This window comes from Ochotona curzoniae, unplaced genomic scaffold (genome assembly GCF_017591425.1).
Source record: "Ochotona curzoniae isolate NIBS_2020 unplaced genomic scaffold, NIBS_Ocur_1.0 contig_3520, whole genome shotgun sequence".
In the NCBI taxonomy this organism is placed as follows: Eukaryota; Metazoa; Chordata; class Mammalia; order Lagomorpha; family Ochotonidae; genus Ochotona; species Ochotona curzoniae.
The window spans coordinates 32,213,394-32,241,365 of NW_024465894.1; the positions used below are offsets into that span (position 1 = coordinate 32,213,394).

Below are 27,972 nucleotides of genomic sequence, written 5' to 3' on the forward strand. Positions count from 1 at the left end.
GCTGGGACCTCAGAGCAGGGCGGTGCAAGGTCTTCAGCCTTCCCCCCCGCACGCTCCCCTCAGCTCCCTGCAGCGTCCCACCAAGTGTTGCCAGGTTGAACTGAGTTTCCTTCCTATCACAGTCCAAACAATCCAGGCCCTGCTTCAGCTGAAGTCCCTCTAGTTCCGTGTTCCTTTCGCTGTGTGCGGGAGGAGCCGCCAGATCACAGCAAAGCCCAGCACAGGCTACTCAGACTTCCACCTCCTGACGAGTCATCACCTTCTCAGCATCCTCCAGCCGCATGCTGACCACACTCCTGGATTCCTTATTTGCCGGGTAAGCCACAGTGAATGTCTCACAGCTTCTCTGGGTCATCCTCTAAGACTGCCATCAGGTTGCGACTGGGCGATGGCCATCCAGAGGCTGGACATGAGCGTGGGGAGACATGCTTCCTAGCTCACCCACTGGTTGTTGTAGGATTCAAGAGCCGGCTCCTGGCCATCTGTGTTTATCAGAAATCCAATTAGGGGCGCCTGGTGGCGTGGCCTAGCGGCTAAAGTCCTCACCTTGAACGCGCTGGGATCCCGTATGGGTGCCAGTTCTAGTCCCGGCAGCTCCACTTCCCATCCAGCTCCTTGCTTGTGGCCTGGGAAAGCAGTCAAGGACGGCTCAAAGCAGTTTAGCTCTAGAGGTTGCAGACTGCTCTGAAGCCAGGAGCCTCTTCCAGCTTAGGGTTCCAAGGCTTGGATCATCCTTGACTGCTTTCCCAGGCTACAGGCAGGGAGCTGGATCGAAAGTGGAGCATCTGGGATCCAAACTGGCGCCCATTTGGGATCCCGGTGCATGCAAGGCGAGAACTTAGGCACTCCGAGGGATTCTTCCATCATTACTGACCTCTCCTTCTCAAGCTGGCTGGGCGCAGTGGCTGATCGGCATTGGAGTGACCTCTAAGTAGAGCAGCCTATGGCCAGATGGCACCCTCAACCCCAGTAACCTCTCTGCGGTTGGTTCTTTTATGCCCGGGGCCTGCTGTGTGCAGTCACCTGGGCCAGGCCAGAGGACACCGGCAGCTGTCACAGGTTCTTTTCTCGAGGTATATACACAGCCCAGCTCTTTTCCTCCTTGAGGTCAGCCTCGGAAACCACAAGATGAGTGGAGGCGGTGTGAGGCTGACAGGCCAAAGCGCTAGCACCTTTCTGTTTCTTTTTGCAACAGAGGTGGAAGTCAGTGAGTAGTCGAAATAGCATCTAGTTACACCTTGCAGGCCGGCCACGGAGGTGGCTTTGGGTCCGTGCCTTAGTGTTCAAGCTCTGACAGTCTTGCCCACCTGTTCCCAAGTGGCTGTGGAGCCCTCAGGCTCATCTGGTTCCCACCCGGCAGAGCGGCTGGCATGTGGTCCACAGGGAGGCAGCTGGGGTCCCGAAATCATCCCCTTGCATCAGAGTCTCCCATTGGATAATGCCTTCTTCGTGCTACAGGTAGAGAGGGCCCTCACCCGTGCATCAGTGGCACGAGGCCACATCCAGGGCCAGCTGACCAAGGGGTCCCCGGGCTCTCATATTCATCCATCAGCTCCTTAGAAAGCCATGGTCACTAATAGAGCCCTTGGAACGTTCAACCCTTCCGTGCAGGAATTTTGGAAGGAAATTTCTACGCATTACTAGGTATTTTGGTCATTTTGTATCTGAGGCCTCAGCCTCTCTGAGTCCCTAGATTTTACCTTGCAGGATCTTCAAGGAGTAGGGGTTTGGCCTGGTATCATACGGTGGGGCAGTGCCCAGTGTCCTGGGAAGGTGGGCCCTGGCAGGCAGCGGGCATGGCTCGAGCAGTCTTATCTGTTACCCACGGGGGAGGTCTGGTTGGTGTTCCTGCTCCTGGCTCCAGCCTTTGGCCCAGTCCTGGCTCTTCTGGGTATTGGAAGGGTAGTACTCTGTGCCTCTCTGATTCTGCATCTCGAATGAATACAGCTCTTTAAAAGATTTATTGATTTATTTGAAAGGCAGAGTCACGCACAGAGGAGAGACAAAGAAAGAGATCTTCCATCTGCTGGTTCACTCCCCACATGGCCACGACAGTTGAGACTGGACCAGTCAGAAACCAGTGGCTTCCTCCAGGTCTCCCATGTGAGTGAAGGGGCCCAAAGACTTGAGCCATCCTCCACCGCTTTCCAAAGCCATAAACAAGGAGCTAGATGAGAAATGGAGCAGCTGGAATATGAACTGGCACCCATATCGGATGCCAGCGCCTCAGGAAGGGGCTTAGTCTACTATTCCATGGCTCCAGCCCAGAATTATTGATTTATCTCATTTGCGAGAGTGCAAGCCCCCAGGCTGCTGGTGAATCCTGCAAACCTGGAGCTAGGAATTCAACCCAAATTTCCCAGTTGGTACAGGGACCTCATTTACTGCTTTCCTGAATGCACATGAACAGGAAGTTGGAACTAGGAGTGGAATCAGGACTTGAACCCAGGCACTTCTGTCTGGGAACTTCTGCCCAAGCCTGCTCTGGGTATGACAAACTGTACTGCAATCAAGGTGGTTCACATGCATGTGGGGTGGAGAGGAAGCAAGTATTACAGAGAGTCAACGGGCTGTGGGCAGGTGGGTGAGTGCCATCTCCGCAGGGACGGTGAGGGGAGTCCCTGAGTGACAGGACATTTCAGCTGAGCCGTTGGAGGATGGGGAAGAGGAGCAGGCTGAGTTGGGGACAGCGTTTTCCGGGTAGGGGGAGGAGTACGAGTCAACCACAAAGCTTGAGCTTCGACCCTCGTCTCCTGAAGACCAGGCAGGAGTCGTTTGGCCTGCTTAAGGTAACCCAAAACTTGAGGCAGACTTGAGCCTGCACACATGAACAACTCCTCACAACACGTGGCTTTCATCAGTCCAGGGGCCCTGAGGAGGACTTGCTAAGCCACTCATTGTAGTCACGTGTGAAGGCTTGAGGGTCAGACAGCAGCTCCTTTGCCACCCAGGAACAGAGCTGTCTGTTCTCTTGCGGGGACTCTGGTTGGCCCAGGGCCCAGTAAAGGGAGCCTTTTGGAGAAGGGCTGTCACGGCTGGGCTTGCCAGATGGGGACAGGCTTGGTGGCCTCTGCAGCTATGGGAAATGTGAGGATCCCTGAGAGATGAGCTCTGCACCTTCTCACTAGGAAAGCTGGGATTCAAGGACTCAGGTCACGCAGAAGGCAGAGTAAGTGGCCTTAGCCCTGAAGCTTTGGTCTCTGGGTGTTGGAATCCAAGTAGCAGATCAAGGAGGTGTGTGTGTGTGTGTGTGTGTGTGTGTGTGTGTGTGTGTGTGTATTGGGGGAGCATACTTAAGAAATGCATTTTAGGGGCTGGTACTGTGTCTCAACAGGCTCATCTACCTGTAAACATCAACATCCCATATAGGCACTGGTTCATGTCCCAGCTACTTCACTTCCCATCCAACTCCGTGCTTGTGGCCTGGGAAAGCAGAAGAAGACGGCCCAAAGCCTTGGGAGTCTACACCCATGTGGGAGACCTGGAAGAAACTCCTGGCTCCTGGTTTTGGATTGGCTCAGCCCCAGCCGTTGTGGCCATTTAGGAAGTGAAACAGCAAATGGAAGATCTTTCTGTTCTTCTTTCTATAAAGCTGCCTTTCTAATAAAAAATACATATATTTTAAAGATTTCTTTTTTGGAAAGTCAGATATACAGAGAGGTGGAGAGACAGTGAGAAAGATCTTCCATCCGTTGATTCACTCTCGAAGTGACCGCAATGGCTGGAGCTGAGCTGATCTGAAGCCAGGAGCCAGGAACCTCTTCCGGGTCTCCTATGCGGGTGCAGGGTCCAAGGCTTTGGGCCATCCTTGACTGCTTTCCCAGGCCACAAGCAGGAAGCTGGATGGGAAGTGGAGCTGCTGGGATTAGAACCGGCGCCCATATGGGATCCTGGCACGTTCAAGGCAAGGGCTTTAGCCACTAGGCCACCACAGCAGACCCTCTAATAAAAACAAATGAATCTTAAATATATTTTAACATTATGGGAGGAGTTGTGCCATCTGACGACAGGGATGTGTGTGTGCAGCCTGGGTGAAGCTTGAGTGAGCACACCATGTCCTTGCCATGTCCTTGCCTGGCCCACTGTGTGTGCCTGCCATCCTCGGGTCTCTCTGACATATCTGTCACACAGGGCATGTGTCATCACACTGAGAGAATCAAGTCTTCAGAGGTGGGATCATGCGATGCAAGCATGTTTGTTGGGACCTCTTCCTCCTCCACCTCTTTTTCTTCTTCTTCAAAGATTTATTTGAAGGGCAGAGTTACAAAGAGAGCATAGACATGGCTCTTACATTCACTGGCTCACTCCCCAAATGGTCACAGTGGCCGGCACTGGGCTAGACCAAAGCTAAAAGCCAGGAGGAGCTTCTTTTGGGTCTCCCACATGGGTGCAGGGGCCCAAGGCTCGGAGCTTGGGTAGGGGCCCGAGAAGCAGAGGGTGGCTCCAGTCCTTGACTCCTGTGCACATGGGAGTCCCCAGAAGAAATTTCCAGCTCCCAGCTTTGGCCTGAGCCAGTCCTGGCTGTTGGCAGTCATTTGAAATGTGCAATAGGAGAATAAGCAATAGATTTCTTTCTCTGCCTTTCAATCAAAAAACTTACATTTACAAGGCCAGTGAGCTGTCATCAGACGGCTCTGATGGGGCCTTGGCCTTGGCCCCGAGCTCCCATCATAGGCACTGGCTGCACAGAGCCTCCTGCAGAACAGCAGCGCAGCGAGTACTGCAGCTCATGTCTGGTGGCTCTGGCTAGATGAACGGCCCTTCAGTGGTACGCCCGAAGAGACCCACGAGAGACCACCTTCCCACTGAAGAACAAACTGCGAGGCGTGAAGGACGCAGGCAGGCATTCATTTAACACATTTTTTGTTGTTGTTGTTTTCTTTAGAAGGCAGAGTTGGTTCATTCCCTAAGCGGCTGTTACTGGAGCTGTACTGGGCAAAGCCAGGAGCTTCCTCTGAGTGTCCCATGCTGGTAGGGGAGCCCAAGCACTTGGGCAATCTTCTGTTACTTTTCCGGGGGCATCAGTAGGGAGCTGGAGAGGCTGGGAGTGGAACCAGTGCCCGTGTGGGATGCTGGCAGTCCATGTGGGACTGACGCCAGGTGCCCTCAGGAAGTTAGCTTCTTCCGTACTTGCTATGCCCCAGTTTGTCATTAGGTGAGACATTTGGCGATCCAATGGAGATCAGACGTAGTGCTAATGCAAGGAGAGTGAGCGATGGGTTTGGGTGTTACTGGGCCGACAGCACAGGGGTACAGGAGTTTAAAACCTGTTTATTCTGAATAATTCCAAGAGCTGGTGCCTGAGAGAATATATGACACACACCTGTGGTTAGGTAAAACAAGTGGTGCAAGAACTGCTCAGTAACTCAATACTTGATCTGCGCTGGGGTTTTCCATCAGGTTTTCTCCTCTACTTCCTGTGCAGCTGGGACTGTGGGACTGTGACACTAAAGGAAGAGCTAAGTAGCACTAAGGTGTGCTGAGTGATGGACGAACCAAGAGAAGAGTGTGTTAAGCAGTAGGTAAACAGTACTAGAACGATAGCAGTAAGACTAGTATTAGGGAGTAGTGTTAAGAAATAGTTCAATAATAAATAAAAAAGAAAAAAAGCAAAAAAGAAAAAGTTTTTCTTTAAGATTTATTTATTTTTATTACAAAGTCAGATATACAGAGAGGAGGAGAGACCGAGAGGAAGATCTTCCATCGGAGGATTCACTCTGCGGTGTTGCACCAATCTGAAGCCAGGAGCCAGGAGCCAGGAACCAGGAACCAGGAACCTCCTCTGGGTCTCCCATGCGGGTGCAGGGTCCCAAGGCTTTGGGCCGTCCTCCACTGCTTTCCCAGGCCACAAGCAGGGAGCTGGATGGGAAGTGGACTTTAGCCAATAGGCCATGCCGCCAGGCCCAGAAAATAAAGTTAATGACAAAACTATGTGTTAAAAGATAACATTAGGTAATTATAGAGATTAAGGTTAAGAGATAGCAACTAGTAGAGAGTTGGATGAGTAATGGTGATTAGAATGTAGGATAGATGATGTTAGAATGATGTGGATTGATGAATTGTTAAGCTGACTGCTAAGTTTGCATCTGTAATGAGAGTTTTGCTTGCTGCAAAGGAAACCGAAGTAACGCCATGACAGGCCTCGCACAGGCTAGGCCGAAGTGTCAGTCCCTAGAATTGAGGCACCTGCTTCCCCGAGGTGGGCTGCCACACACCCTGGACAGAGCCGACCAATCAGAGGAGACTTGGAAGGTCCCTAGTCATCAGGTGGTCATGGTGATGGAGGCTGACCACTGGGGTGGGCACGGATAAGAGAGACTGACCACCTGAGTGGTCACGGGTGATAGAAACTGACCAATCACAATCTTGCCAATGCCTGTTCGTAGAATCAGCGAGTGGCCCATTCCCGGAGTTGCAGCCAAAACACTTTATAAACTATGAGAAATGTATGGTCGGGGTCCTTGTCAAGACTCCACTGCGCTGGGTGAGACTTGGACCCCAGCGCGCTAGCAATAAAGTTCCTTTGTTGTTTTTTTTTTTTTTTAAGATTTATTTATTTTTACTAGAAAAGCAGATAGGAGAGATAGAGAAGAACATCTTTCATCCGATGATTCACTCCCCAAGTGACCATAATGGCCGATGCTATGCCCATCCAAAGCCAGGAGCTCTTCCAAGGACTCTTCTAGGTCTCCCATGCAGGTGCAGGGTCCCAAGACATTGGGCCATCCTCGACTGCTTTCCCAGGCCACAAGCAGGAAGCTGGATGGGAAGTGGAGCTGCTGGGACTAGAACTGGCACCCATATGGGATCCCAGCGTGTTCAAGGCAAGGACTTTAGCTGCTAGGCCACCACACTGGCCCCTCCTTTGCTTTTGCATTATCCTGTGTGGAACTCCTCTGTTCAAGGCAATGGGATAAATTCCGTACCCAAAAGGACCAGACCCTGATGTCACGGCTGTGCTGAGGCTAAGCTGAGTTGTTGTGAAAGCGCACCCTGGGGTCAACCCTAGAGCTCTGAGAAAGGCCAGCAGGCGAGCTGTGCCTCAGTGGCCCATGTGCAGGGACAACTGGGGACCTGGCTCCAGGCCCTGGCCTCCAGAGGGTGGGGCAGCCTCAAGGCTGGCCCGTTCAGAGGCCCAGGCAGTGGACAAGCCTAGGCTTACAGACGGAATCCTCTGTTTTAGCCCTATGGGGCTGCACTGGCTGCACTGGGCCTGGCGGGACACCCTCACTGCCCCGCATCCTGGCTGCTGTTCCCAGGGAACCTGTCTGGAGCACGTCTTTGCTGCTGCCTGCCCTGCATGTTTTCGGGACAACCAACAGTGTTCTTCCAGCTCAGGGGAGTGTGCAATCAGCTAACCGCATCCCTGGAGCCATCATCCTCATCCGTTCTGGTCATTTCATTATTCAAAAGCGGCCTAGTGCCAGGCCTACCTCAAGTTCTTGCACTGGTTTGAAGAGTGAAAACTCAACAAACGCCTCTCCCAGGTATCCTTGTTCAGAGGGGAAACAGGGGCTGGCATCGCTTTAGCTGCCACACAACGAAGCGGTGACTTGGTAGAGGGGCGGGGAAAAGAGTGGCGTATCAGAGAAGATGCTCTTTGCTCACAGTGCAGTGAAGGAAGACCCAGGGGAGGACGCTGCCTGGACTGTGCTGTGGAGGTCGTGTTGGGGTTTAGCGAGCAGAGTAGGATGGCCAGCAGGTGCAGAGATGAGGGAGCGAGGTCTGGCTGGGAGCTGTGAGAGCGGCTTTGCTGGGACGTGCTGTGTGAGCACGTGGCAGGAAGGGCGCAGAAGCGAGAGGAGGCCGGAGGGTGGTCGTCCTTGCGTGTTGATTTGTTGGAGCTTTAGTTTAGTTGTGGAAGCCACCAGAACGTTTCCAATGGGGGCAGGAATGTACCTGTAACAGTCTTTACTGCGATGAGCCTGAAAGCCACGGGCCTGCCGAGGCACCGGAGACAGAGCTAGCATTCGGGGGGCAAGGCCGATGGAGAACCTACTGTGACAGCTGTTAGCATGCACGCCATCGGCCGCTTGCCAGATGACTTCCGGCAAAATGATAATATTTTAGGCCTGCTGAATGATATGTATTAACTCTTGTTTTTTCTTCTTAAAAATGTGGCTACGGGCGGATACCAAGTTGCACATGTGGTTTGTGTTATGTTTGTCTTGCACAGTGCTGGATTCCAGGAAGGGGCCATGCAAGAGGGAAGGATCAAGTTTCAGCGACAGGAGGGCAGCATTCACAGACCCAAGGAAAGTGTGCCAGAGACACGAAGCGTTTGTCTTCCATTGCGATTAGACCGCTCGGCCATGCTACGGTAGCTTTCGTCTTCCAAAGGAAATACTTTTACATCGGGGTTTGTTTGGGAGTAAAAATGATGCCAGTCATCCAGCTTCCTTTTCTTAAAAAAAGATTTATTTATTTTTATTGGAAAGTCAGATATACAGAGAGGAGGAGAGACACAGAGGAAGATCATCCATCCGATGATTCACTCCCCAAGTGAGCACAATGGCCCATGCTATGCCGATCTGAAGCCAGGAGCCAGGAACTGCTTCCAGGTCTCCCACATGGGTGCAGAGACCCAAGGCTTTGGGCCATCCTCCACTGCTTTCCCAGGCCACAAGCAGGGAGCTGGATGGGAAGTGGAGCTGCCGGGATAAGAATCGGCACCCATATGGGATCCCAGGTGTGTTCAAGACGAGGACTTTAGCCGCTAGGCCACAGCGCCAGGCCCTCTCTTTTTTATTATCATTATTATTATTATTTTATGATATAGTTCTATAGACTCTGGGATTTCCCTTCTCCCCTCCTCAAGTCCCCCCCACCCCACTGAGTTTCCCTATATTGTTACTATAGTATAGTTCTCCATAAACAGTCATATGTCCATCATTGTGAGCATGGACAATGGCAGAGAGTCCAGCATCCTATTGTCAAGATATAATCAAGATATATAGTCATTGGAAGTCCATCTCTAATCTGGAAGTGGAGATGAATATTTCATATTCCTCATATCTGGATGTGATAGTCTCCATTTCACAGTTACTATACATCCGCTTAAATGAAAAGCCACAAGACAAAATCAACAACAGGAAGAAAAATGGAAATTTACAATGCCTTGAAATTAAATAACATGATACTGAAAGATTAATGTGTTGCTGAAGAAATGACAAAGAAAATCAAGAACCTTTTTAAAGAAAATGATGCTATTGTATGATCTATGAGTCAGTGAAGAATTTAATGAAAAAGTGTTTTGAAGAGATGGAACTAAAACAAAAGTAAAAATCCATGAGAAATAGTTTCCACTGATCTTTGTGGGTGAATTATGTCTTTGTAGGCAACCAATGGGTTTTATTTTTTTAATCTAGTCTACTTATTTATGACATTTGATTGATGAATTTAATCTATTTATATGCAGGGTTAATATGAGTGGGTGGTAATTTGGTCTTGTCGTTTTAGCAATGGATTGTTCATTGATTTAGTTTTCTGTTGTTATTTTACTGGGATGTTCTTCACATTTGCTTTGGTTTTGTTGGGTGCTATCCCTCTTCTCTGTCAAGAGAACATCTTTTTTATTTTTACTGGAAAGGCAGATGTACAGAGAGGAGGAGAGTTAGAGAGGAAAATCTTCCATCTGATGGTTCACTCCCTAAGTGACCGCAATGGCCAGTGTTGCACCAATCCGAAGCCAGGAGCCAGGAGCTCTTCCAGGTCTCCCACGTAGGTGCAGGGTTTTTATACCCAGCTTTTCTTTGTGCACCTTCTGGGACTCCCATAACTCTTATGTTTGGCCTATTAATGATGTCTTTCAGTTCCTGAACACTGTTTTTAGCTTGACTCAGCTCTGCTTCCAGCTTTTTGTTTGTTTCCCCTCTGGTGGCAAGAAACACATTGCAATTCTGACTCTTTATTCTGCTTCCTTCATTCTGTTTTGGAGACTTTCCACTGTACTTTTAATTTGCTCCACTGTATTCGTAATTACTGATATATCAGCTTTCATGTGATTCATTTCCAGTGTGATATATTTTGAACTCCCGAATTACATGCTTCTCATTGGTGATAAGAAGCTTTAGAATAAGTGCTTTGAATTATGTATCCCCCATTTTCTCAATGTCTTCTTCAGTTAACTATGAAGTTGGCAAAGACTTTTGCTCCTTTGCAGAAGAGTCTTCAGTAAAATGTGTTGTCTCTTCTTTTGCTCTTGGTCATTGTCCCTGTGGTTATCAGAATCTTCTCCTTGGGGCAGGTTTCTAAGCTGTGTCACCCACAGGCCTACAATTCGATTTTACTTATTGTGGTTGGTACACAGCTCTTTGCAGTCACTTGCGCCACTCTCTCCCGCAAGTTCCAGGTCTGGGTTCTTATGTTAGACTTCCATCATGGTCTGTAACCCTAGCTCTGTAACTCTCCACCTCCTGTGATTCTGTACTGAAGCTGCATTGTTGTCTGTACACTTTCTACCACTTCTGGTTGGAGCAAGTCCCAGGATTAGGGAGACACCAGGTGTCCTATATAGCTAGGTTTTTATTGGTGGTGATCTTGCCAGAACCTATTGGCCATTAGGTCTGAGGGCTACCTGGACCTATCTTGGGTAGAACCTGTAGATTGCCAGGTTGCTGCAGTTCACTGAGGCAGAAATGAATTCACTCCCAGCTCAGTGCATGTGCAGTGAAATCCACCCTGTTCCCGCATTGCTCATCTTGGACTTGCTGCACTGTCTGTGCTCTTTATCAAATCGAACAGACCAGCAGGACAGGCGGTTCTTTGTCTGGGTTCATCTCTGGAGCTCCTGGCAAACGTCCCTTCCCATCTTGTTGCTGGTGGAGTTCTGGCTGCTGGTGGAGTTCTGATTGCTGCTCGTTGAATGCTGCTGGGTGTCTGTCAGTCTCCAGGTGTCCCTCTGCTGTCATTCTGTCCTCTCCTGTTTCCTGGAATGTGCCCTCTCTCCTTCACACTGGCTCATGTTTTTTCATCTGTTTAAATGCGTCCTTACCCTATCCTGCCATCTTGACTCTCCCAGTCATCAAGTTTTCAGTGTAGCTTAAAGAGCTCCACTGCCTTACAAGAGCAGCTAGTGATTTGGGAGATTCACTTTTCTACTTAGTTGAAGAACAGAGCAACAGACAGAAACAAAGCAAATTCTTTCTTTTTTAAAAAAATATTTTATTTTATTGGAAAGGCAGATGTACAGAGAGGAGGATCTTCTGTCCAATGATTCACTCCCCAAGTGAGCGCAATGCGATTTGAAGCCAGGAGCCAGGAACTTCTTTCCAGGTCTCCCACATGGGTGCAGGGTCCCAGGGCTTTGGGCCGTCCTTGACTGCTTTCCCAGGCCACAAGCAGGCAGCGGGATGGGAAGAGAAGCTGCTGGGATTAGCTCCGGCACCCATATGGGATCCTGGCGTGTTGAAGGCGAGGACCTTAAACCTTACGCTATTGCGTAGGGCCAGAAACAAAGCAATTTCTCACCTGCTGGTTTACTTCCCGGATGGCCGTGGCAGCTGGGCATGGTCCAGGCTGAAGTCAGGAGCCAGGAACTCCCCTCTGGTCGGCTATCGGTTGGAATCGGCTCAAGTACACCGTGTGTTCTTTTCCCATGCACACTTGCAGGAAGCCACACTGTGGGAGTGGACCAACGGGCACCTCAGCCAGCAGAAGTCCTAAGCTGCTTAACTCGCTGTGCCAGGTCAGCTCCCAACGAGTGATTTTTATACCCACAGGTGAATTTTGAAGGTTTTCATTACATTTGCAAGAGAGCTCCACAGCCCAGCTTCGTCACGCCCCTCAGCAAGGACAAGCTCTCAGAGGCTGCTTCAGGGTACTGGAGCTCAGATCGCTCCTCTGAGGAACAGCTACTGAAGTGCCAGGCTGCTTAGCTGGAATTCCACAGCATCCACATAAGGGACAAAATTGGCCATGACCTTGAAAACTACGTGAAAGCTGGTAACCTTAGGGTAGCTAGAAAGGGAGAGGAAGCTTTCTACTACAGGCCGTGTGAATTCTATTTATTACTATTATTATTGAAAAGGCTGGTCAGATGTACAGGAGAGACAGAAAGATCTAGTGTCCTCTGGTTCACTCCCCAAACGGCTGCAACAGGCCGAGCTGAGCTGCATGCAGGGACCCTCGGCTTTGGGCCATCCTCTACTGCTTTCCCAGGCCACAAGCAAGGAGCTGGATGGAGGTGGAGCAGTTAGGACATGAACCAGTCCATGGGATCCTGACACTCGCAAGGTGAGGATTTAGCCACTGAGCCATTGTGCAAGCCCTGTGAGTTCCAAGTACATCCCATTTCATCTTGAGTCTTCTTTGTTCTACCCACTGAATGCCACCTGCTGGCTGGCCTGTGTGTGATGGGTGCACACATGTGACATTCGTTTCTGGCCTGCTTTAGGAGTAGACGCTGGGCCAGATCCCAGACAAGCCTTTAGGGACTTCAGAACTGCATGCTCTTCATACCTTTGTCCTTGAAGAACGTGAGCAGATAAGGTTTTCTCAAGTTCTTCATGGGGAAAAGAAAAGGGGGGGGGTGCTCATTGCCGTCCTTCTTGTTTCTGTCGCCAATGGAAGGAGGAGGAAGTGGTTCTGTAAACCCTGTGTGTGGGCTGGCCTTCGCGGTGTTTTAGTATTTATTATCAAGCTTTGCTTGATCTGCAAGACAATGGAAGCTCAGGGAGCTCTGTCCCCTCCCTTGCTTGGCCCTTAGAAAGCAGAGATGAAAACACATACTCTCGGCTCTGCCCAGTGGCTCAGTGCTTTGTCAACGCCTCACTTCGCAAACACCAGGATCCCATATGGGCGCTGGTTCATACCCTGGCTGCTCCGCTTCCCTGCTTGTGGCCTGGGGAAGCAGTCGAGGACGGCCTAAGGCCTTGGGACCCTGCACCCACTTGGCACAGCTGGAAGCAGCTCCTGGATTCTGGCTTCAAATTGGCTCAGCTCCAGCTGTTGCGACCACTTTGGGAGTGAACCCAGAGATGATTGATCTTTCTGTCTCTCTTGTCTGTAAATCTGCCTTTCCAATAAAAAGAAACAAATCCTAAAAAGAAAATGCGCTGTCCTTGAAGATCAGAGGGCAGCTGCCAGGGTGGTCTCTGGCGGCTCCCTCTCCACTGCCAGGTATCTTTGTGGGTCCAGCCGCTGTGACCAGGGCCATCACCTTCATCAATCAGAACTGCGAAGCCACAGCGTGGTTTACCAGATGCACTCCTCATATCCATGCAGACGTAACATCCCTGTCTGCCTTCTCTCATGGATGACCGGCTCCCGGGGAAGACCAGCCGCTGTGATGGGAGCACACACAGCCGACCTCGCCGATGCCTGCAGCGTGAGCCGAGAGCTCTTGTTAACAGCCAGAACCCATTCACCTGCCATGAACTTCACTTCAGCATCCGGGAGGTCACTGTTCTTTCAAATGATGGCCACCTCGCCAAGCACCCAGGGTCAGGGTCATCCAGGGGTCACTCCTCAATTCCTGATTCACAGAAACTGGGGTCTCTCTCACAAACACAGTTTAAGCCTAAATGTTAGTGTTTTTACCTCATATTAAGCACTACGGTAGATGAGTGTTCTGTAGGATGTTTTGTCACTGAAAAGACTCTAGATTTGCTTTTTAAACAAGATTTATTCATTTGAAAGGCAGAGTTACAGACAGAGAAGAGACTGTCACTGGGTCACTCCCCAAAGGGCACCATGGCCAGGAGTGGGCCCGGCCCAAGCCAAGGGCCTAGAGCTCCGTCCACTCCCATGGGAATGCAGGGGCCCAAGGGCTTGGGTCATCCTGGCTGCTTTCCCAGGCATGTCAGCAGGAAGCTGGGGCAGAAGTGGCACATGCAGCAGCTGAACTGGTGCCCTGTGCGGGACGCCAGCATTCCTGGCAGGGGCTGTACACCTTGCTCGAGACCCACCCTGCAAGTTACTGCTCTGGAATCCGAGTAGATGCTTGCTGTGACAGCCTGTGCTGCTGCTGCTGCTGCTTTTTCAAGATTTATTTACTTTTATTGGAAAGTCAGATATACAGAGAGGAAGATCTTCATCTGCTGATTCACTCATTAAGTTGTTGGTATGGTCAGAGCTGAGTCAATCTGTAGCCAGGAACTCGGAGCTTCTTCCGGGTCTCCCACGCAGGTGCAGGGTCCCAAGGCTTTAGGCCATCCTCGCCTGCTTTCCCAGGCCACAAGCAGGGAGCTGGATGGGAAGTGGAGCAGCCGGGACATAAACATGGGATGCTGGGCGTGGGCAAGGTGAAGATTTAGCCACTGTGCCATTGTGCTAAGCCTAATCTTGTGGTTTATAATGGCAGGTAAGAGATGAGAATTTTTTCCCCCATCTTTATTCTTTTTTTTTTTTAAATATTTATTTATTTTGAAAGAGAGGTGTGGCACGGTAGCCTAGTGGCTAAAGTCTGTGCCTAGCACGCGCCAAGATCCCATATGGGTGCCGCTTCTAATCCTGGTGGCCCCACTTCCCATCCAGCTCCCTACCTGTGGCCTGGAAAAGCAGTCAAGGACGACCCAAAGCCTTGGGGTCCTTGCATCCAAGTACAAGACCCAGAAGAAACCTCTGACTACTGACTTTGGATCGGCTCAGCTCCGGCTCTTGTGGCCACTTGGGGAGTAAACCAGTGGATAGAAGAACTTTATTTCTTCCTTCTCCGTAATCTGACTTTTCAATACAAGTTTTAATAAAACACATGAATACTGAACAAATTAAAAAAAAAGAAAAAGAAAAGGTCACGGTGCCATGGGATTTTTCATCCTTTAGGACGGGCTCCAGAACTCACAGGCTTGGAAGCCCGAGGCCGGGGAGGAGCGCGCTGCGGCTGGGCCACGGGTGTTCCCAGGGGTGCCGGGCCACGGGCCTTCCTGTGGAACCCGCTTGGGTGGCAGCCCACAGAGGCCGCGGAGCTGATCTGGGGAGAGCGTGGGACTTCAGCTCAAGAAGCAGGAGCAGCTCAACCTTCTTAACCCTGCCCCTGCCTTTCTTTTTGCGGGGGATGGGAAGAAATGAAGAAAACAAGTCCATGTCCACCTGCTAGCCCAGCGGGCACCGCGGAGCAAAGGGAGTCCCTCCCTGAAAAGGCCAAGTCTACTTTGGCGATTCACACAACCAATCCCTCCTTGGCTGCGGGAAGGCGGAGAAGGATTTACGACCCGCCGCCTCCTGTTGCCGTGGAGACCAGCCTGGGGCCTTTCTCGGCCCGAGGGGAGGGACCAGGCCGGGGGACAAAGGCTCAGGTCAGCCGCGCGAAGAGTCCATCCGCGTGCTAACGGCCAGGGCAGGGGCTGCGGGGAGCCCCGGTGCCCCGGAGCGGGACGCAGCGGCGTCCCGGGAGAGGTCCGGGCCTCGGAGACCCGACTGCCCACGCGTTGTGGGTGGGCGGCTGGGCAAAAAGGGGGCGCGGACGCCCCCAACCCTCCGCCGTTCCAGGCGCCCATTGGGCGGCGTCTCCATCACTCTCCTCTCGGAGACACCACCTTCTCCCCGAGCCCGGATCCTTCCCTCCGCCGCGTCCTGGAAGCCTCTGATTGGACTGAGGCGAGGTCCATCCGCCTCGAGTCCCGCAACCTACTGGACGCGAGGTGTTCGGACCGCCTCCCGCCTGCTGGGATTGGCTCGCTGCGTGTTGGCGCAACGGAAGAGGCGGCCAGCCGCGGGTGCGCCTCCGCTGCGGCCGCACTGCCCGCCGCCGGGGAGGCTCGGACGAGCGCGGCGCTGGGGGGCTGGCTCGGGCGGCAGCGGCGGCTGCTGCGGATGGGAGCGGACCAGCGAGGCGCGCCCATGGAGCGCCACGGCGGGGCCGCCGACGCCCCCGCCCCGGAGGCTGGGGTGCCGGCGCCCGGGGCCCCCGAAGGGCGGCGGCGGCGGGAACCGCTGCGGCGCCGGGCGAGCAGCGCGTCGGCTCCGGCGGTCGAGGCCGCGGCGCAGGGCGTGAGGCGGGTCCGGCCCGGCTCCTACAGCGGCCCTGCCTCCGGGACCCGCCCGCGCGCCGAAAGCCTCCGGAAGAAGCGGCCGCGTAAGTGCCCCCCTCCCGGCCCGGCCGCCGTTTGTCCTTCTCCGGCGCGCGGAGCGTGCGCTCGCCCGGTGCGCGCCGTTGGGTTCGGCCGCTCGCGGGGCCCCTCCAGGTGCCCGGGCGGCCCGAGGGGCACGTGAGCGCAGCCCCCGCGCAGGCCGGACTCGATCCCACCGCCTCCCTTCCCCCGGACCCATTGAATGATCCGTGCGCCCTGCTTCCGAGGCTGACCGGAGAACTGCTCTCCCGGGCGTGGTCTCTGTCGACTCCCAGCCCCCCGAGGCTGCAGGCCTGCAGCTGCCTCCCGCGGCCCGTGCACCCTAAGCTCTGCCTGCCGTCCGCTCTCACCCGGAGAGCGCCGTGGTATTTTCTTTTTTTTTTCTCTGCCCCGTAGTTGCAGGTGCTCACGGTTCGGGTCTGTAATTGTGTAATTCCGCCCCTGTGGAGGGGAAGCTGTTCAGGGAGTTGCCCACTGGCGGTGCGTCTGTGCGTTCTGTCGTCAGGTCCCTTTGTCCAGAGTGCTGCATGCTTTTCTCCAGGCCGTCAGTCGGGCTGTCTGTGGGTTCCTGTGCGAGCGGGCTACCGGCTGGGGCCTTGTTGAAGACCCTGGGCCCTGCCGCCCCGTTCCTTCTCTTCCACCCCTGCGGTTTGGGTGACTGAGCGAGCCTCCGACTCCTTTTTCCATCATCTTGGGGGGAGAGTTGGAAAACAGTTTTCAGTTTGTGCATTTGTGGAGTTGGTTAACCTGGTGTTTATGGTGTTTGGGAAGCGCCTGATTCTTGAGCAAGTCGTTTCTTTTCTGGTTTCTGATTTTCCTCGTGGAGATGTGGAGAGGAGCAGCCGTTCTGGGTTGTCACAGGGCCGGCGCTCTGCGCAGAATGGAGTCCTTGTGGCTCACAGCCCTGCCAGGTGCTGGTGAGGCAAAGGGGAACCCAGAAAACCTGGCTTTCTTATCTTGGACCTCAAACTGTGCTCACTGAGTGGTTTTCTCTGAGACCAGACCTGCCGGTGATCGCCTGGAGTTTGTGGTTATTGTCAAGTGCGCGGTGGGCTGTGTCTGGGACCAGACTCTGGAGGAAGGTTGTATTCAGAGCATCGACAAGTGGCCACGTCTGTGTGTTGGAGGCCTGTTAATATTACAGGTGGTTTTGAAACATCCTTCAAGGAACTGAGACGTATTCCTGTTGGAGGGCTTTGCTTCTGGCGTCTGTGGTCTGCTCACTTCTCGGATTAAGTCAGGCGGAGTAGGAGACCAGCTCTCCCTCCTTCAGCCCCTAGGTGCAGCAGCTGCTTGCTGACTGCTGACTCCCCAGTATGCTTTTGTTTAACTGCAAGAATCAAAGGAAGGTTAAGTCTTGTGTTTATAAAGATACTTCAGAAGGATCATGGAAAATCAGCATTTAAAGAATAATATTTTGGTGGAAGATTAAGGCCTGGGGTGGGCATTGAGCCCCGACCAGCGGTGCTGTGGTGTAAGCTGGTACAGCTGCTGCCTGTGACCTGTGCGTCCTATATAGAGGCCAGCTTGTTCCCCAGCTGCTCCTCTGGCCCAGCTCCCTAACGGTCTGGGAAAGCAGTGGAAAATTGTCTACGTGTTTGGAGCCCGCTGCCCACCTGAGGGTCGACCTGAGCGCTGCTGGCTGTGGCCTGGCCCAGCCCAAGTTACAGCTGCTTCGGGGTGAGCCAGCCAGTGGAGGCTCTCTGTCTCACTATCTTTCATACCACACAACACTGGCCCCTCTCAAGTTTTCTTTTTTTCCTTAACCTAATTTGTTTTTATTGGAAAGGCAGATTACAGAGAGAGACAGAAAGATCTTCCATCCATCTGCTGGTTCACTCCCCGAAGTGGCTGCAATGACCAGAGATGAGCTGATCCGAAGCTAGGAGCCAGGAGCTTCTTCAGGGTCTCCCATGTGGGTGCAGAGTCTCAAGGCTTTGGGCCGTCCTCCACTGCCTTCCCAGGCCACAAGCAGGGAGCTGGATGGGAAGTGGAGCTGCTGGGACATGAACTGGGGCTCGTATGGGATGCTGGTGCTTGCAAGGTGAGGGTTTAGCCAATGAGCCATTGTATAGGCCTTCAATGTTGAGGTTCTCTAAAGCGTGTGGAGTTGATTTTTGTTTTTAATGGCTGTTCATCCTTTTTGTTTGTTTTGAAGATTTATGTTGCTTGAAAGAGCTATATGTAGGGATGTTTCACCCACTGGTTCACTCCTTAAATGGCCACCGTGGCCAGAGCTGGGCTCCTTTGAAATCAGGGCCAGGAGCTTTGCCAGGTCTCCCATGCGGGTGCAGGGTCCCAAGGCATTGGACCGTCTTCCACTGCTTTCACATCCAGCAGGGAGCAGCCAGGACACGAACCCACACCTTGCAGGCAGAGAACCAGCCAGTTGAGCCATTGTGCCCTCCACAGGCAGTTAATTTTTGTAAAGTTTGTGGGTACCTGAAAAGAAAGTGTCTTCTTTTTGCTTCTGGTAGAAACTTGTTTGTGCTTAGTGTATCCACTGAGTCGCTGTGATGCTCAGATCCTCTGTATATTTTGTGTGTGTGTACATGAACCACACAGTTCTGAGGTCTCTCATCTCATACCCATCTGTGGGTTTGTTTTTATTTTAAGAAGTTTATTTGAAAGGCAGGGTGATGAAGAAAGGGAGAGGCAGAGAGCTGTGCTTGCTGGTGCAGTCCCCAATGCCTGCAGCGAATAAGGCGGTGCAGGGAGGCCAGGAGTCAAGGACTTCATCTGCTCCTTCCCCGCGGGTGACTGGGGCGCAGGCACCCAGGGAAAGCCTCTGCCTGCAGCTCCAGCGGCCCAGCTGGGTGCTGGTTTGAGTCCGCCTTGCAGCCTGGGAAAGCAGCAGAGGATGGCTCAAGTCCTTGGGCCCCTGCATCCATCTGGATAACTGGGAGGAAACGCCTGGCTTTGAGTGACCCGGTAACAGCGGGAGTGAGCCGGCAGAAGAAGCATCTGTTCTGCTTATAACTCGGCCTTTCAAGTAAAAACCAGTGCAGGCAGTGGCTGAGCTGGTTGAGGGGCCTCATACACCTCCCCACCCCTTTGAGGTGTTCGGTCTGCAGTGCTGTATTGGGCTCTGTTGGCATTTGTTGGACACAGCAGGTAGAGTTGTCCAGGCATTTATTTTGCTTCTATAAATGTACAAATTTGGCAAGTCAGTTAAAGGAAGGGTGTGTACACACTGTTATTTTTGTTTTTTCGATGTGTTTACTTGAGTGGTAGAGTTAATGTGTGAATTAAGGATAGGGGCCGCCCTCGTTGGGAGGGCCGCCGTCCTGCCCGGACCTGCCTGCTTAGCAGACACAGCGCTGGGTGCAGTGGCCCTCTGGGGCCTTGGTTCCCTGCATCTCTGCTCCTCCAGGGTGTTGGAGACGTTCATACAAATCATTTGGCTTGAAAGCCCATTCCATCTTTTTTTTTTTTTTCTAGAAGTAACTTTTTAAATGTTTGCTTATTTATTTACTTGATTTGGAAAAGCAAAAAGAGATGCTCTGTCTGCCGGTTCGGTCCCCAGGTGCCTAACGGAAGCTGGGGACTCAGTCCTGAGCCGCACCTGCTGCCTTTCGGGGTGTTGGTTGGCAAGCAGCTGAAGTTGAAAGCAGAGCAGGGCTCAGATCCAGGCCTTGGCATGCCAGCTGAGGGGTCCCAGGCAGTAACTTCACCTCGGGGCCGGAGGTGGCACCTGCTGTTCGTCCCACACCCAGTTCCTTCTGACGAGGCCCTTGTGGATGGCTTCCCTGGGTGTTCTCTTGGTAGTCACATTGGTGTGCGTGCATCCATTCATTCCTGGCCCTTCAGTTTTGTACTTTCTTTCCTTGTTCTTGAATAATTTACTTTTTCTGGTTTGAAGGTATGTGTGTGTGTGTGTCTTCTGGAACTACTAACTTTTTAGTGCATATTTAAGGGTCAATTCTCTATTCTTATTCAGAATTAATCGGATTGTTTGTTGTTTTTTTCCCATCAAGACAGTTGCTGCTTGCTTTCAGTTCCTCCTTTCTTTCTCTTCCTTCTTTGATCTGAAGTCATGTAAGTGTTTTGGTTCTGGGTTGCTTATTTTTCTAAAAGTCAGCATGTGATGGTTCCTGTGCTTATGCATAAGAACATTTGAAGTTCTTGGATATTGTTGCATTAGTGGATGTGCACCTGCTGGTGAGCCTGCAGGTTGAGCCCTGTCCTCCGCGCTCTCCCGGGAGAGGCCGGGCTGCTGCAGCGCCAACGCTCTGTCTTGCTGAGGGAAGGTCTGCTCTGTGTGTGTGTGTGTGTGTGTGTGTGTGTGTGTGCGCGCGTGCGCACCATTGTTTGCTTCCAGATCCCCACCTTGCAGAGGCTGCTTGCGGAGCTTCCCTTCTCCACTGGCTCTGTGCAACATCTTGGGTTTCCACCTGAGGGGTCCCCCTTCTCCTGGGGAGCTGATAGGTGCTAAACTTTCTAGTTCTGTAGTTTGTACTTCTGCCTTCCCTGTACAGACTTTATTTAAATATAGCCAACTTTTCATACTCATTGTGCATGCGTGCTGAGTTGGAAATTTTTAAAAATGATTTCTTTATTTACTTGGAAGGTAGAGTAGAAACAGGAGATCTTCTTTTGCTGGTTTATTCCCCCGAAATGGCTGCAGCAGTCAGGGCTGGGCCAGGCTGAAGCCAGGAGCACGGAGCTCCATCCTGGTCTCCTGAGTGACAGGGGCCAAGTACTTGGGCTGTTTGTTACTGCCTTTTCAGGAATGTTAGCAGGAAGCTCGATCAGAAGCGGCGTATCCGTAACTCCGAGCAGCTCGCCTATTGCAGGTAGTGGCGTAAGCCGCTGTGCCACTGGGCTTGTCCCTTGTAAATAGTTTTATCACATAATTCTTATAACCATGCCATAGCTAGCAGTCTCTCTCTCTCTTTTTTAAAGTGACAGGGAGAGAGCTAACATCCTCTGTTTCACTGCCCAAACAGCCACCAGCAGCTGGAACTGTGCCAGCCTGAAGCAGAGTCAGGAGCTGTGTCTGGCTCTTACACTTGGGTGCCAGGAACTCAAGTATGTGACCCAGGATTTGCTGTGTCCAGCTGGACCTAGAGTGTCTAGGGTTTGAGCCCGGGCACTGATCTGGGAGTCAAGTGCTGCAGGCTGCTCAGTAGCCTGCTGTATCCTGATTCAAGTCTTGGCAGTCATTTTTGGTAGTGGGGAGGGGTGCTACCCCGGTGCCCCAAGCGTGTTTCTCCTCCAGCTCCCCATGGCTGTTTGCAGGGTGGGCACTCCTGCCTGTGTACCCCATTCCTCAGCTGGAAGGTCCTCAGCTATCACTGCCCTTGTCAGCCGGTGGTGTTGCTTCTCATTGCCCAGAATTGTTTAGAATAAATAGATCAGTGTATCTATCTATATTTATATATATTTAAAAATTTATTTATGTTACTTGAAGCGGGGGAGGTGATGGGGAAGATCTCCATCTGCTGGTTTGCTTCCTAAGTGGCTACAGTGGCCAGAGCTGAGCCAATCTGAGGTTGGGAGCCAGGAGCTTCTTCTGGGTCTCCCATGTGGGTGCAGGGACCCAAGGGCTTGGGCCGTCTTCCATTGCTTTCCCAGCCGTTAGCTGGGTCAAAGCAGAGTGGCTGGGACATGAAGCAGTACCCATGTGGGATGCTGGCTTTGGGTTAGCCTGTTGTGCCAGCAGTTCGGGGCAGGAGGGGAGGACTTGAGTGTCTTTTCGGTCCGTCTCCGTCTAATCTTCTTTGGGAACAGATACTAAAACACCTTTTATGTTCAGTATGCGAGGTTTTTTCTTAATGCACAGATTTTTTAAATTTTTAAATTAAAAGGTAGAACAAGAGAGATCTTAAATTGGGGTTGGTTCACTTCTCATATTCCCACAGCATCTGGGCTGGGACACCTGAAGCTGTGCCACTAAAGACCGCCTGTTGTGCTTGGAGGAAGGAATCCACCTCAGGGGCTTCCATGCGTGGGGTTCGGATTCCTTCTCTAGTTTGGCCACTAAACTGAAGCGCTGAAGTCTCTGTTTCTCACATTTGAAGTTTATGAGTGGTTATTTAGTTATTTTTTAAGGTGTTTGATAGTGTAGTTTGGGCTTATCTGTACAGAAAGAGTGTATTGGGCCAGTGCTTTGGGGGGGGTGTGTTTTAATTTCTGTCCTAGTTTTTTGTTTTTAAGACATGCTTCCAAAAAAAATAAATAATAAAGACATGCTTCCAAATCAGAATCATTTCTTTCCCCCAAACCTTTTTGTGCAACCCTGGGAAACCACAGGGTAGGCCATCTTAAGTGACTAATGTAGTAAGTGTGGGTTCGGCTTTCAGGAAACAGGCTGTTCTGACTCTTGTCTCCCTTCCCCGTGTAGTCTTTCCGTGGTTTGGCTTGGATATTGGTGGAACCCTGGTCAAGCTGGTTTATTTTGAACCCAAAGACATCACTGCTGAAGAAGAAGAGGAAGAAGTGGAAAGCCTTAAGAGCATTCGGAAGTACCTGACCTCCAACGTGGCGTACGGCTCCACGGGTATTCGGGACGTGCACCTGGAGCTGAAGGACCTGACTCTGTGCGGGCGCAAAGGCGACCTGCACTTTATCCGCTTTCCCACTCATGACATGCCCGCCTTTATCCAGATGGGCAGAGATAAAAACTTCTCGAGTCTCCACACTGTCTTTTGTGCCACTGGAGGTGGAGCGTACAAATTTGAGCAGGACTTTCTCACAGTATGCATTTTTTTTAGCTTATATACAATTTATGGTAATTTGGTGGTTAAAAGAATTCCATTTCCTTCTCTAACAGAGCTTGAATTCTCTCACGTCAGATGAAGATGACTTGCAGCGATAGGAGTTAGCCATCTAGAGGGGCGTCCAGTTGAGCTTTTCCCTCGTTTAGTTGCTTGGGTCGGAGTCAGGCCTCTGGGAAGAAGCATTTTTAACTTGAAAAAGGAATGAATCTGATAAGTAGAATGAGGAATTGCCTGTGAGAAACATGATTGTTAAAGAGTTGAGAGAGATGAGTGAGTGAGTGCTGCAGCCCAGTCCAGGTCGGCATGTGGAGGGCAGGAGCCGTCACTGCCACCCCCAGGGTCTGCATTAGCAGGAAGCCGGGCTCAGGAGCAGGAGTCGGGGCTTGAACCCAGGGACTCCGAGGTGGGTCGCGGGTGTCCTGACTGGCATGTCGGCTTCTAGGCTGAATGCCCACCTCGTCAGGAAATTGACACTGAAATGCAAAATAGTTTTATATCACAAAATTATTTCCGCTGCTCACCCAATTTCCCTTGTGCCTCTTTTTTCTTGGCATGTTTACTGGTTTTAAAAATGAGGAACTCTGCTCAAAGCTGGGGTTTCCAGGACGCCGGCTGGTTGGAGAGGCCGCTGGAGAGCGGCGCGCTGCGCTGTGTCTGGCTGGCCTGTAGGGGGAGCGCTCTGGGCACTTGGCTTTCCCTTGCCCAGTTAACACGGTGAGCCAGCCCTTACGGCTGGGTCCCGGGAGGGCGGCTGTGTGGCTAGGCGGGAGCACTGATAAGTGTGACTTGGCCGTGACCCTAACCTTCAGGGCTCCGCACACGTAGAAAATGGCTTCAGTAACCGTGTTTCTTGACAGCAAATGAGAATGTCAGTGCAGAGGAGTGGTCTGCCTTGTGCTGAACTTGTCTTTCTGTTCTCCCTCTAGTGTCCTGGGAGGGTGTGTGGTCTTGTCCTTTGTCTTTTAACGTTTTCTGTAAGGGGCCATGTACTAATCATAACACATGAGGTATCTGGGGCTTGTTTTGGTTTCCAGTGGTTTCTTTTGCACCCCTCAGTGAAGAGGAGGCCGCAGGAGAGGGCTGCTGCCCTTGGAGGAGGCCTGTTGGAGAACTTGGGGCGGTAGTGCTGAGTGAAGGGGGCCCCTCTGTAGCCAGGGGCCTGTGCGGGTGCCCTTGGGAGCGCACTGGGCTGGTGCAGGGTGTGGTGAGGCCTTGGTCCAGGGAACGCGTGGTTCTCGGTATCCTCTGCTCTTCCCGTAATGACGTCCTCACCGACATTTCTCACAACACTCCTGTCACTCGGAAGTGATGCTCGGCTCCATGTAGATGCTGGAATCTGTCGGGTAGTTTCACTAGCCCGAGCACCGCAGCCTGCAGGTGTCGCACTGGCAGGCAAGCTTGGTGTGGTGTGAGGGAGTCCTGACTGGCAGGAAGGTTGAGAGGTGTCGGGAGCAGCAGCCGAGCAGCAGGAGGTTGGAGGATAACATGAATTAGGGAAAAGGTTGGAGGAACAATGAATTTGATGTACAATGTCAGAGATCTGCTTGGATTGCGACAGGCCAGTATAACAAAGATTTGACCCAGAAATGAAAATGCTGAACAAGTCGGCCTGGATTCATCTTGGCATGAGGCAGTGGCTAGGTGGTACAGCGCAGTGATTGGTTTGGCTTTGGCCAGAGGAGTTTATTAAGGATTAAGGTGAAGAAATAGTGGCTGAGATGAGTCGAGGTGAATGTGGCGAGGTGGGAGTTGGTTCCCGGGGAGAGCTTGCCAGCCGACCTGAGTGCGCGCACAGCGGAGCCCGGCACACTCAGGGTTGTGAACTTTGACCTGAGTCAGTGGGGGGGGTTACCTCTGCGGTCACGCGTGTTTCTCTGAATAACTGGGAGGGACAGACATGTGGGCTTAAGAGCAGGAGCAGGCAGACTGGATTGTGTTGTACAAAATGTCTGCATTTTTGGCAAAAATGTGCTGAAGGTCTTGCCGCTTCAGTACGTACAGATTCTCTTCATTTCTTAATAGCCGTGCAGTGCTATTCAAATGGAAGTAAGCTGATACAGTGGTTTATATTTTTAAAAAAGATACTTATGCTTTTTGGGAAGTGAGATATACAGAAAGGAGAAACAGAGGAAGATCTTCCATCTGCTGATTCACTCCCCGGCGGCCGCAACGGCTGGAGCTGAGCTGATCTGAAGCCAGGAGCTTCTTCTGGGTCTCCCACGCGAGTGCAGGGTCCCAAGGCTTTGGGCCGTCCTCGACTGCTTTCCCAGGCCACAAGCAGGGAGCTGGATGGGAAGCAGGGCTACCGGGATACAAACCGGCGCCCATATGGGATCCTTGCAGGTTCAGGGTGAGGGCTTTATCCACTAGGCTATCTTGCTGGGCCCAAAATGATTTAAATTTTGATACTTTTGCTTGTGTGCTCTGGGCCATGGGCAGGGACATTCTTACTTGATCCTTACACACTTTCAGGCCTTTGGTTTCACTTGTTAAATAATACAGTATAGCCCTTTTGATACTGTTCCATAGGCTTGAAGATGGTCTTGGGTAGGCAGAAGGCAGGTTCCTGGTGACTTCCTCGGGCTGTCACCAGGACTACGGCCGTCTGGGCACAGCTGCCTTGTCTGGTGTCCTGCTGGTGTTGGGCACGCTTCCGCAGCTGCGGCCTTGCAGCATTGCGTCTGTGAGTGGGAACTCATGCTTTAGAGTGGAGAGCCGAGGTCTTATTAAATGGAATCTTTGTTTCTGTTGGCTTGTTACAAGCTCTGCTCATCTTCTGTCGTTACAGATAGGCGATCTTCAGCTTTGCAAACTGGATGAACTAGATTGCTTGATAAAGGGGATTTTGTATATAGACTCTGTTGGATTCAACGGACGGTCACAGTGCTATTACTTTGAAAATCCTGCGGATTCTGAAAAATGCCAGAAGTTACCATTTGATTTGAAGAATCCATACCCTCTGCTTCTGGTGAACATTGGCTCGGGGGTTAGCATCTTAGCAGTATATTCCAAAGATAATTACAAGCGGGTCACGGGTACCAGGTAAGTCTTTTATGCAAGAATGACTCTTCTTTTTTTAAAAGATTTATTTTACTTTTATTGGAAAGTCAGATACACAGAGAGGAAGAGAGTCAGAGAGGAAGATTTTCCGTCTGCTGATTTAATCCCCGAGTGGTCACAATGGCTGAGGAGCTGAGCTGATCTGAAGCCAGGAGCCAGGAGCTTCTTCTGGGCCTCTCACGCTTGTACACAGTCCCAAGGCTTTGGGCCGTCCTCTGCTGCTTTCCCGGGCCACAAGCAGGGAGCTGGATGGGAAGTGGGGATGCTGGGATTAGAACTGGCACCCATATGGGATCCTGGTGCATGCAAGGCGAGAATTAGGGCCACGAGGCTACTGTGCTGGGCCCATGACTCTTATTTTTAATATCATGGCCTGTTTGAGATTTCAGTTTTTGTGTGTAACTATAACTTTAAGAACCAATTAAAATTTTGTGAAAGAAAATTTGTCTGGGAGTATACTAATGTCCCTTTTTGAAATTCTGACTTTCTGGCCAAGTTTCCTTTACTTGCTATTCTAGTTTTTTGGATCATGATTCCATTGCTGTTTCAGTTTATGATCTGCATGTGGGCTTGGAGTACGGCTCAAGTTCCTGGTAGCATCTATGTGAAGCCAGGCAGAGAGTTCAGCATGAACATTTGTACAGATTTGGTAGTGTGCACATGCTCGCACATGCACACACACAGCTCGAGTTCCTGGTAGCATCTATGAGAAGGCAAGGCTGCACACACACACACACACGGCCAGGAGATGGTAGCGCTCCAGCAGCATCTATGAGAAGGCAAGGCCACACGCACACACACACACACACACACACACACACACACACACGGCCAGGAGATGAGAAGGCAAGGCTACACACACACACACACACACACACACACACACACACACAGGAGATGAGAAGGCAAGGCTACACACACACACACACACAGGAGATGAGAAGGCAAGGCTACACACACACACACACACACACACACACACACACACAGGAGATGAGAAGGCAAGGCTACACACACACACACAGGAGATGAGAAGGCAAGGCTACACACACACACACACACACACAGCCAGGAGATGAGAAGGCAAGGCTACACACACACACACACACAGGAGATGAGAAGGCAAGGCTACACACACACACACACACACACACACACACACACACACACAGCCAGGAGATGAGAAGGCAAGGCTACACACACACACACACACACACACACACACACACACACAGGAGATGAGAAGGCAAGGCTACACACACACACACACACACACACACACACAGGAGATGAGAAGGCAAGGCTACACACACACACACAGGAGATGAGAAGGCAAGGCTACACACACACACACACACACACAGCCAGGAGATGAGAAGGCAAGGCTACACACACACACACACACAGGAGATGAGAAGGCAAGGCTACACACACACACACACACACACACACACACACACACACACACAGCCAGGAGATGAGAAGGCAAGGCTACACACACACACACACACACACACACACACACACACACAGGAGATGAGAAGGCAAGGCTACACACACACACACACACACACACACACACACACACACAGGAGATGAGAAGGCAAGGCTACACACACACACACACACACACACACACACACACACAGGAGATGAGAAGGCAAGGCTACACACACACACACACACACACAGGAGATGAGAAGGCAAGGCTACACACACACACACACACACACACACACACACACACACAGGAGATGAGAAGGCAAGGCTACACACACACACACACACACACACACAGGAGATGAGAAGGCAAGGCTACACACACACACACACACACACACACACACACACACACACACACAGCCAGGAGATGGTAGCGCTCCAGCAGCTGACAGGCCGATCAGTGGGGAACATCACTGGAGCGGATGGTCAGAGAGGGAAGGTGATGTGGAAGACCGTGAGAGATGACATGGCCTGGATTAGAGTGACAGCGAATGGGTTTGGTAGAGGGAAGAGGAGTGGTGGCAGCAAGGGGTGATTGTAGCCGGGTCTCCCTGCTCAGGAGGCACCGAGCTTGTGTGTGGACAGGGCAGCGGGCCGTGCCTGGTTCGTTGCTGTGACTGTACCGTCAGGGTGTATGTGCATCAGGCCATAGACCAGACCTGCTAGATAGGGTGGTG

The 27,972-nt window shown here is 51.7% G+C and overlaps 1 protein-coding gene across 5 annotated transcripts in view; it reads left to right on the top strand.

Moving 5' to 3' along the window:
• The first annotated feature begins 9,273 nt into the window (after positions 1-9,273).
• PANK2 (pantothenate kinase 2) overlaps positions 9,274-27,972 on the top strand; it is a 31,802-nt gene continuing 13,103 nt past the window's right edge. Inside the window, exons 1-3 of one of the 5 annotated variants that reach the window (XM_040981021.1) lie at positions 9,274-9,278; positions 12,577-12,579; positions 25,521-25,774. Coding sequence is in view for 2 of the 5 variants with exons in the window: in XM_040981018.1 (XP_040836952.1) it covers positions 15,754-16,015; positions 22,357-22,709; positions 25,521-25,774 (869 nt within the window). In the remaining 3 variants the exon portion in view is untranslated. Of the gene's footprint in view, positions 9,279-12,576; positions 12,580-15,689; positions 16,016-22,356; positions 22,710-25,520; positions 25,775-27,972 lie in introns of those variants that run through there. The other 4 variants (XM_040981018.1, XR_005883977.1, XM_040981019.1 and 1 more) reach the window with 4 other exon arrangements.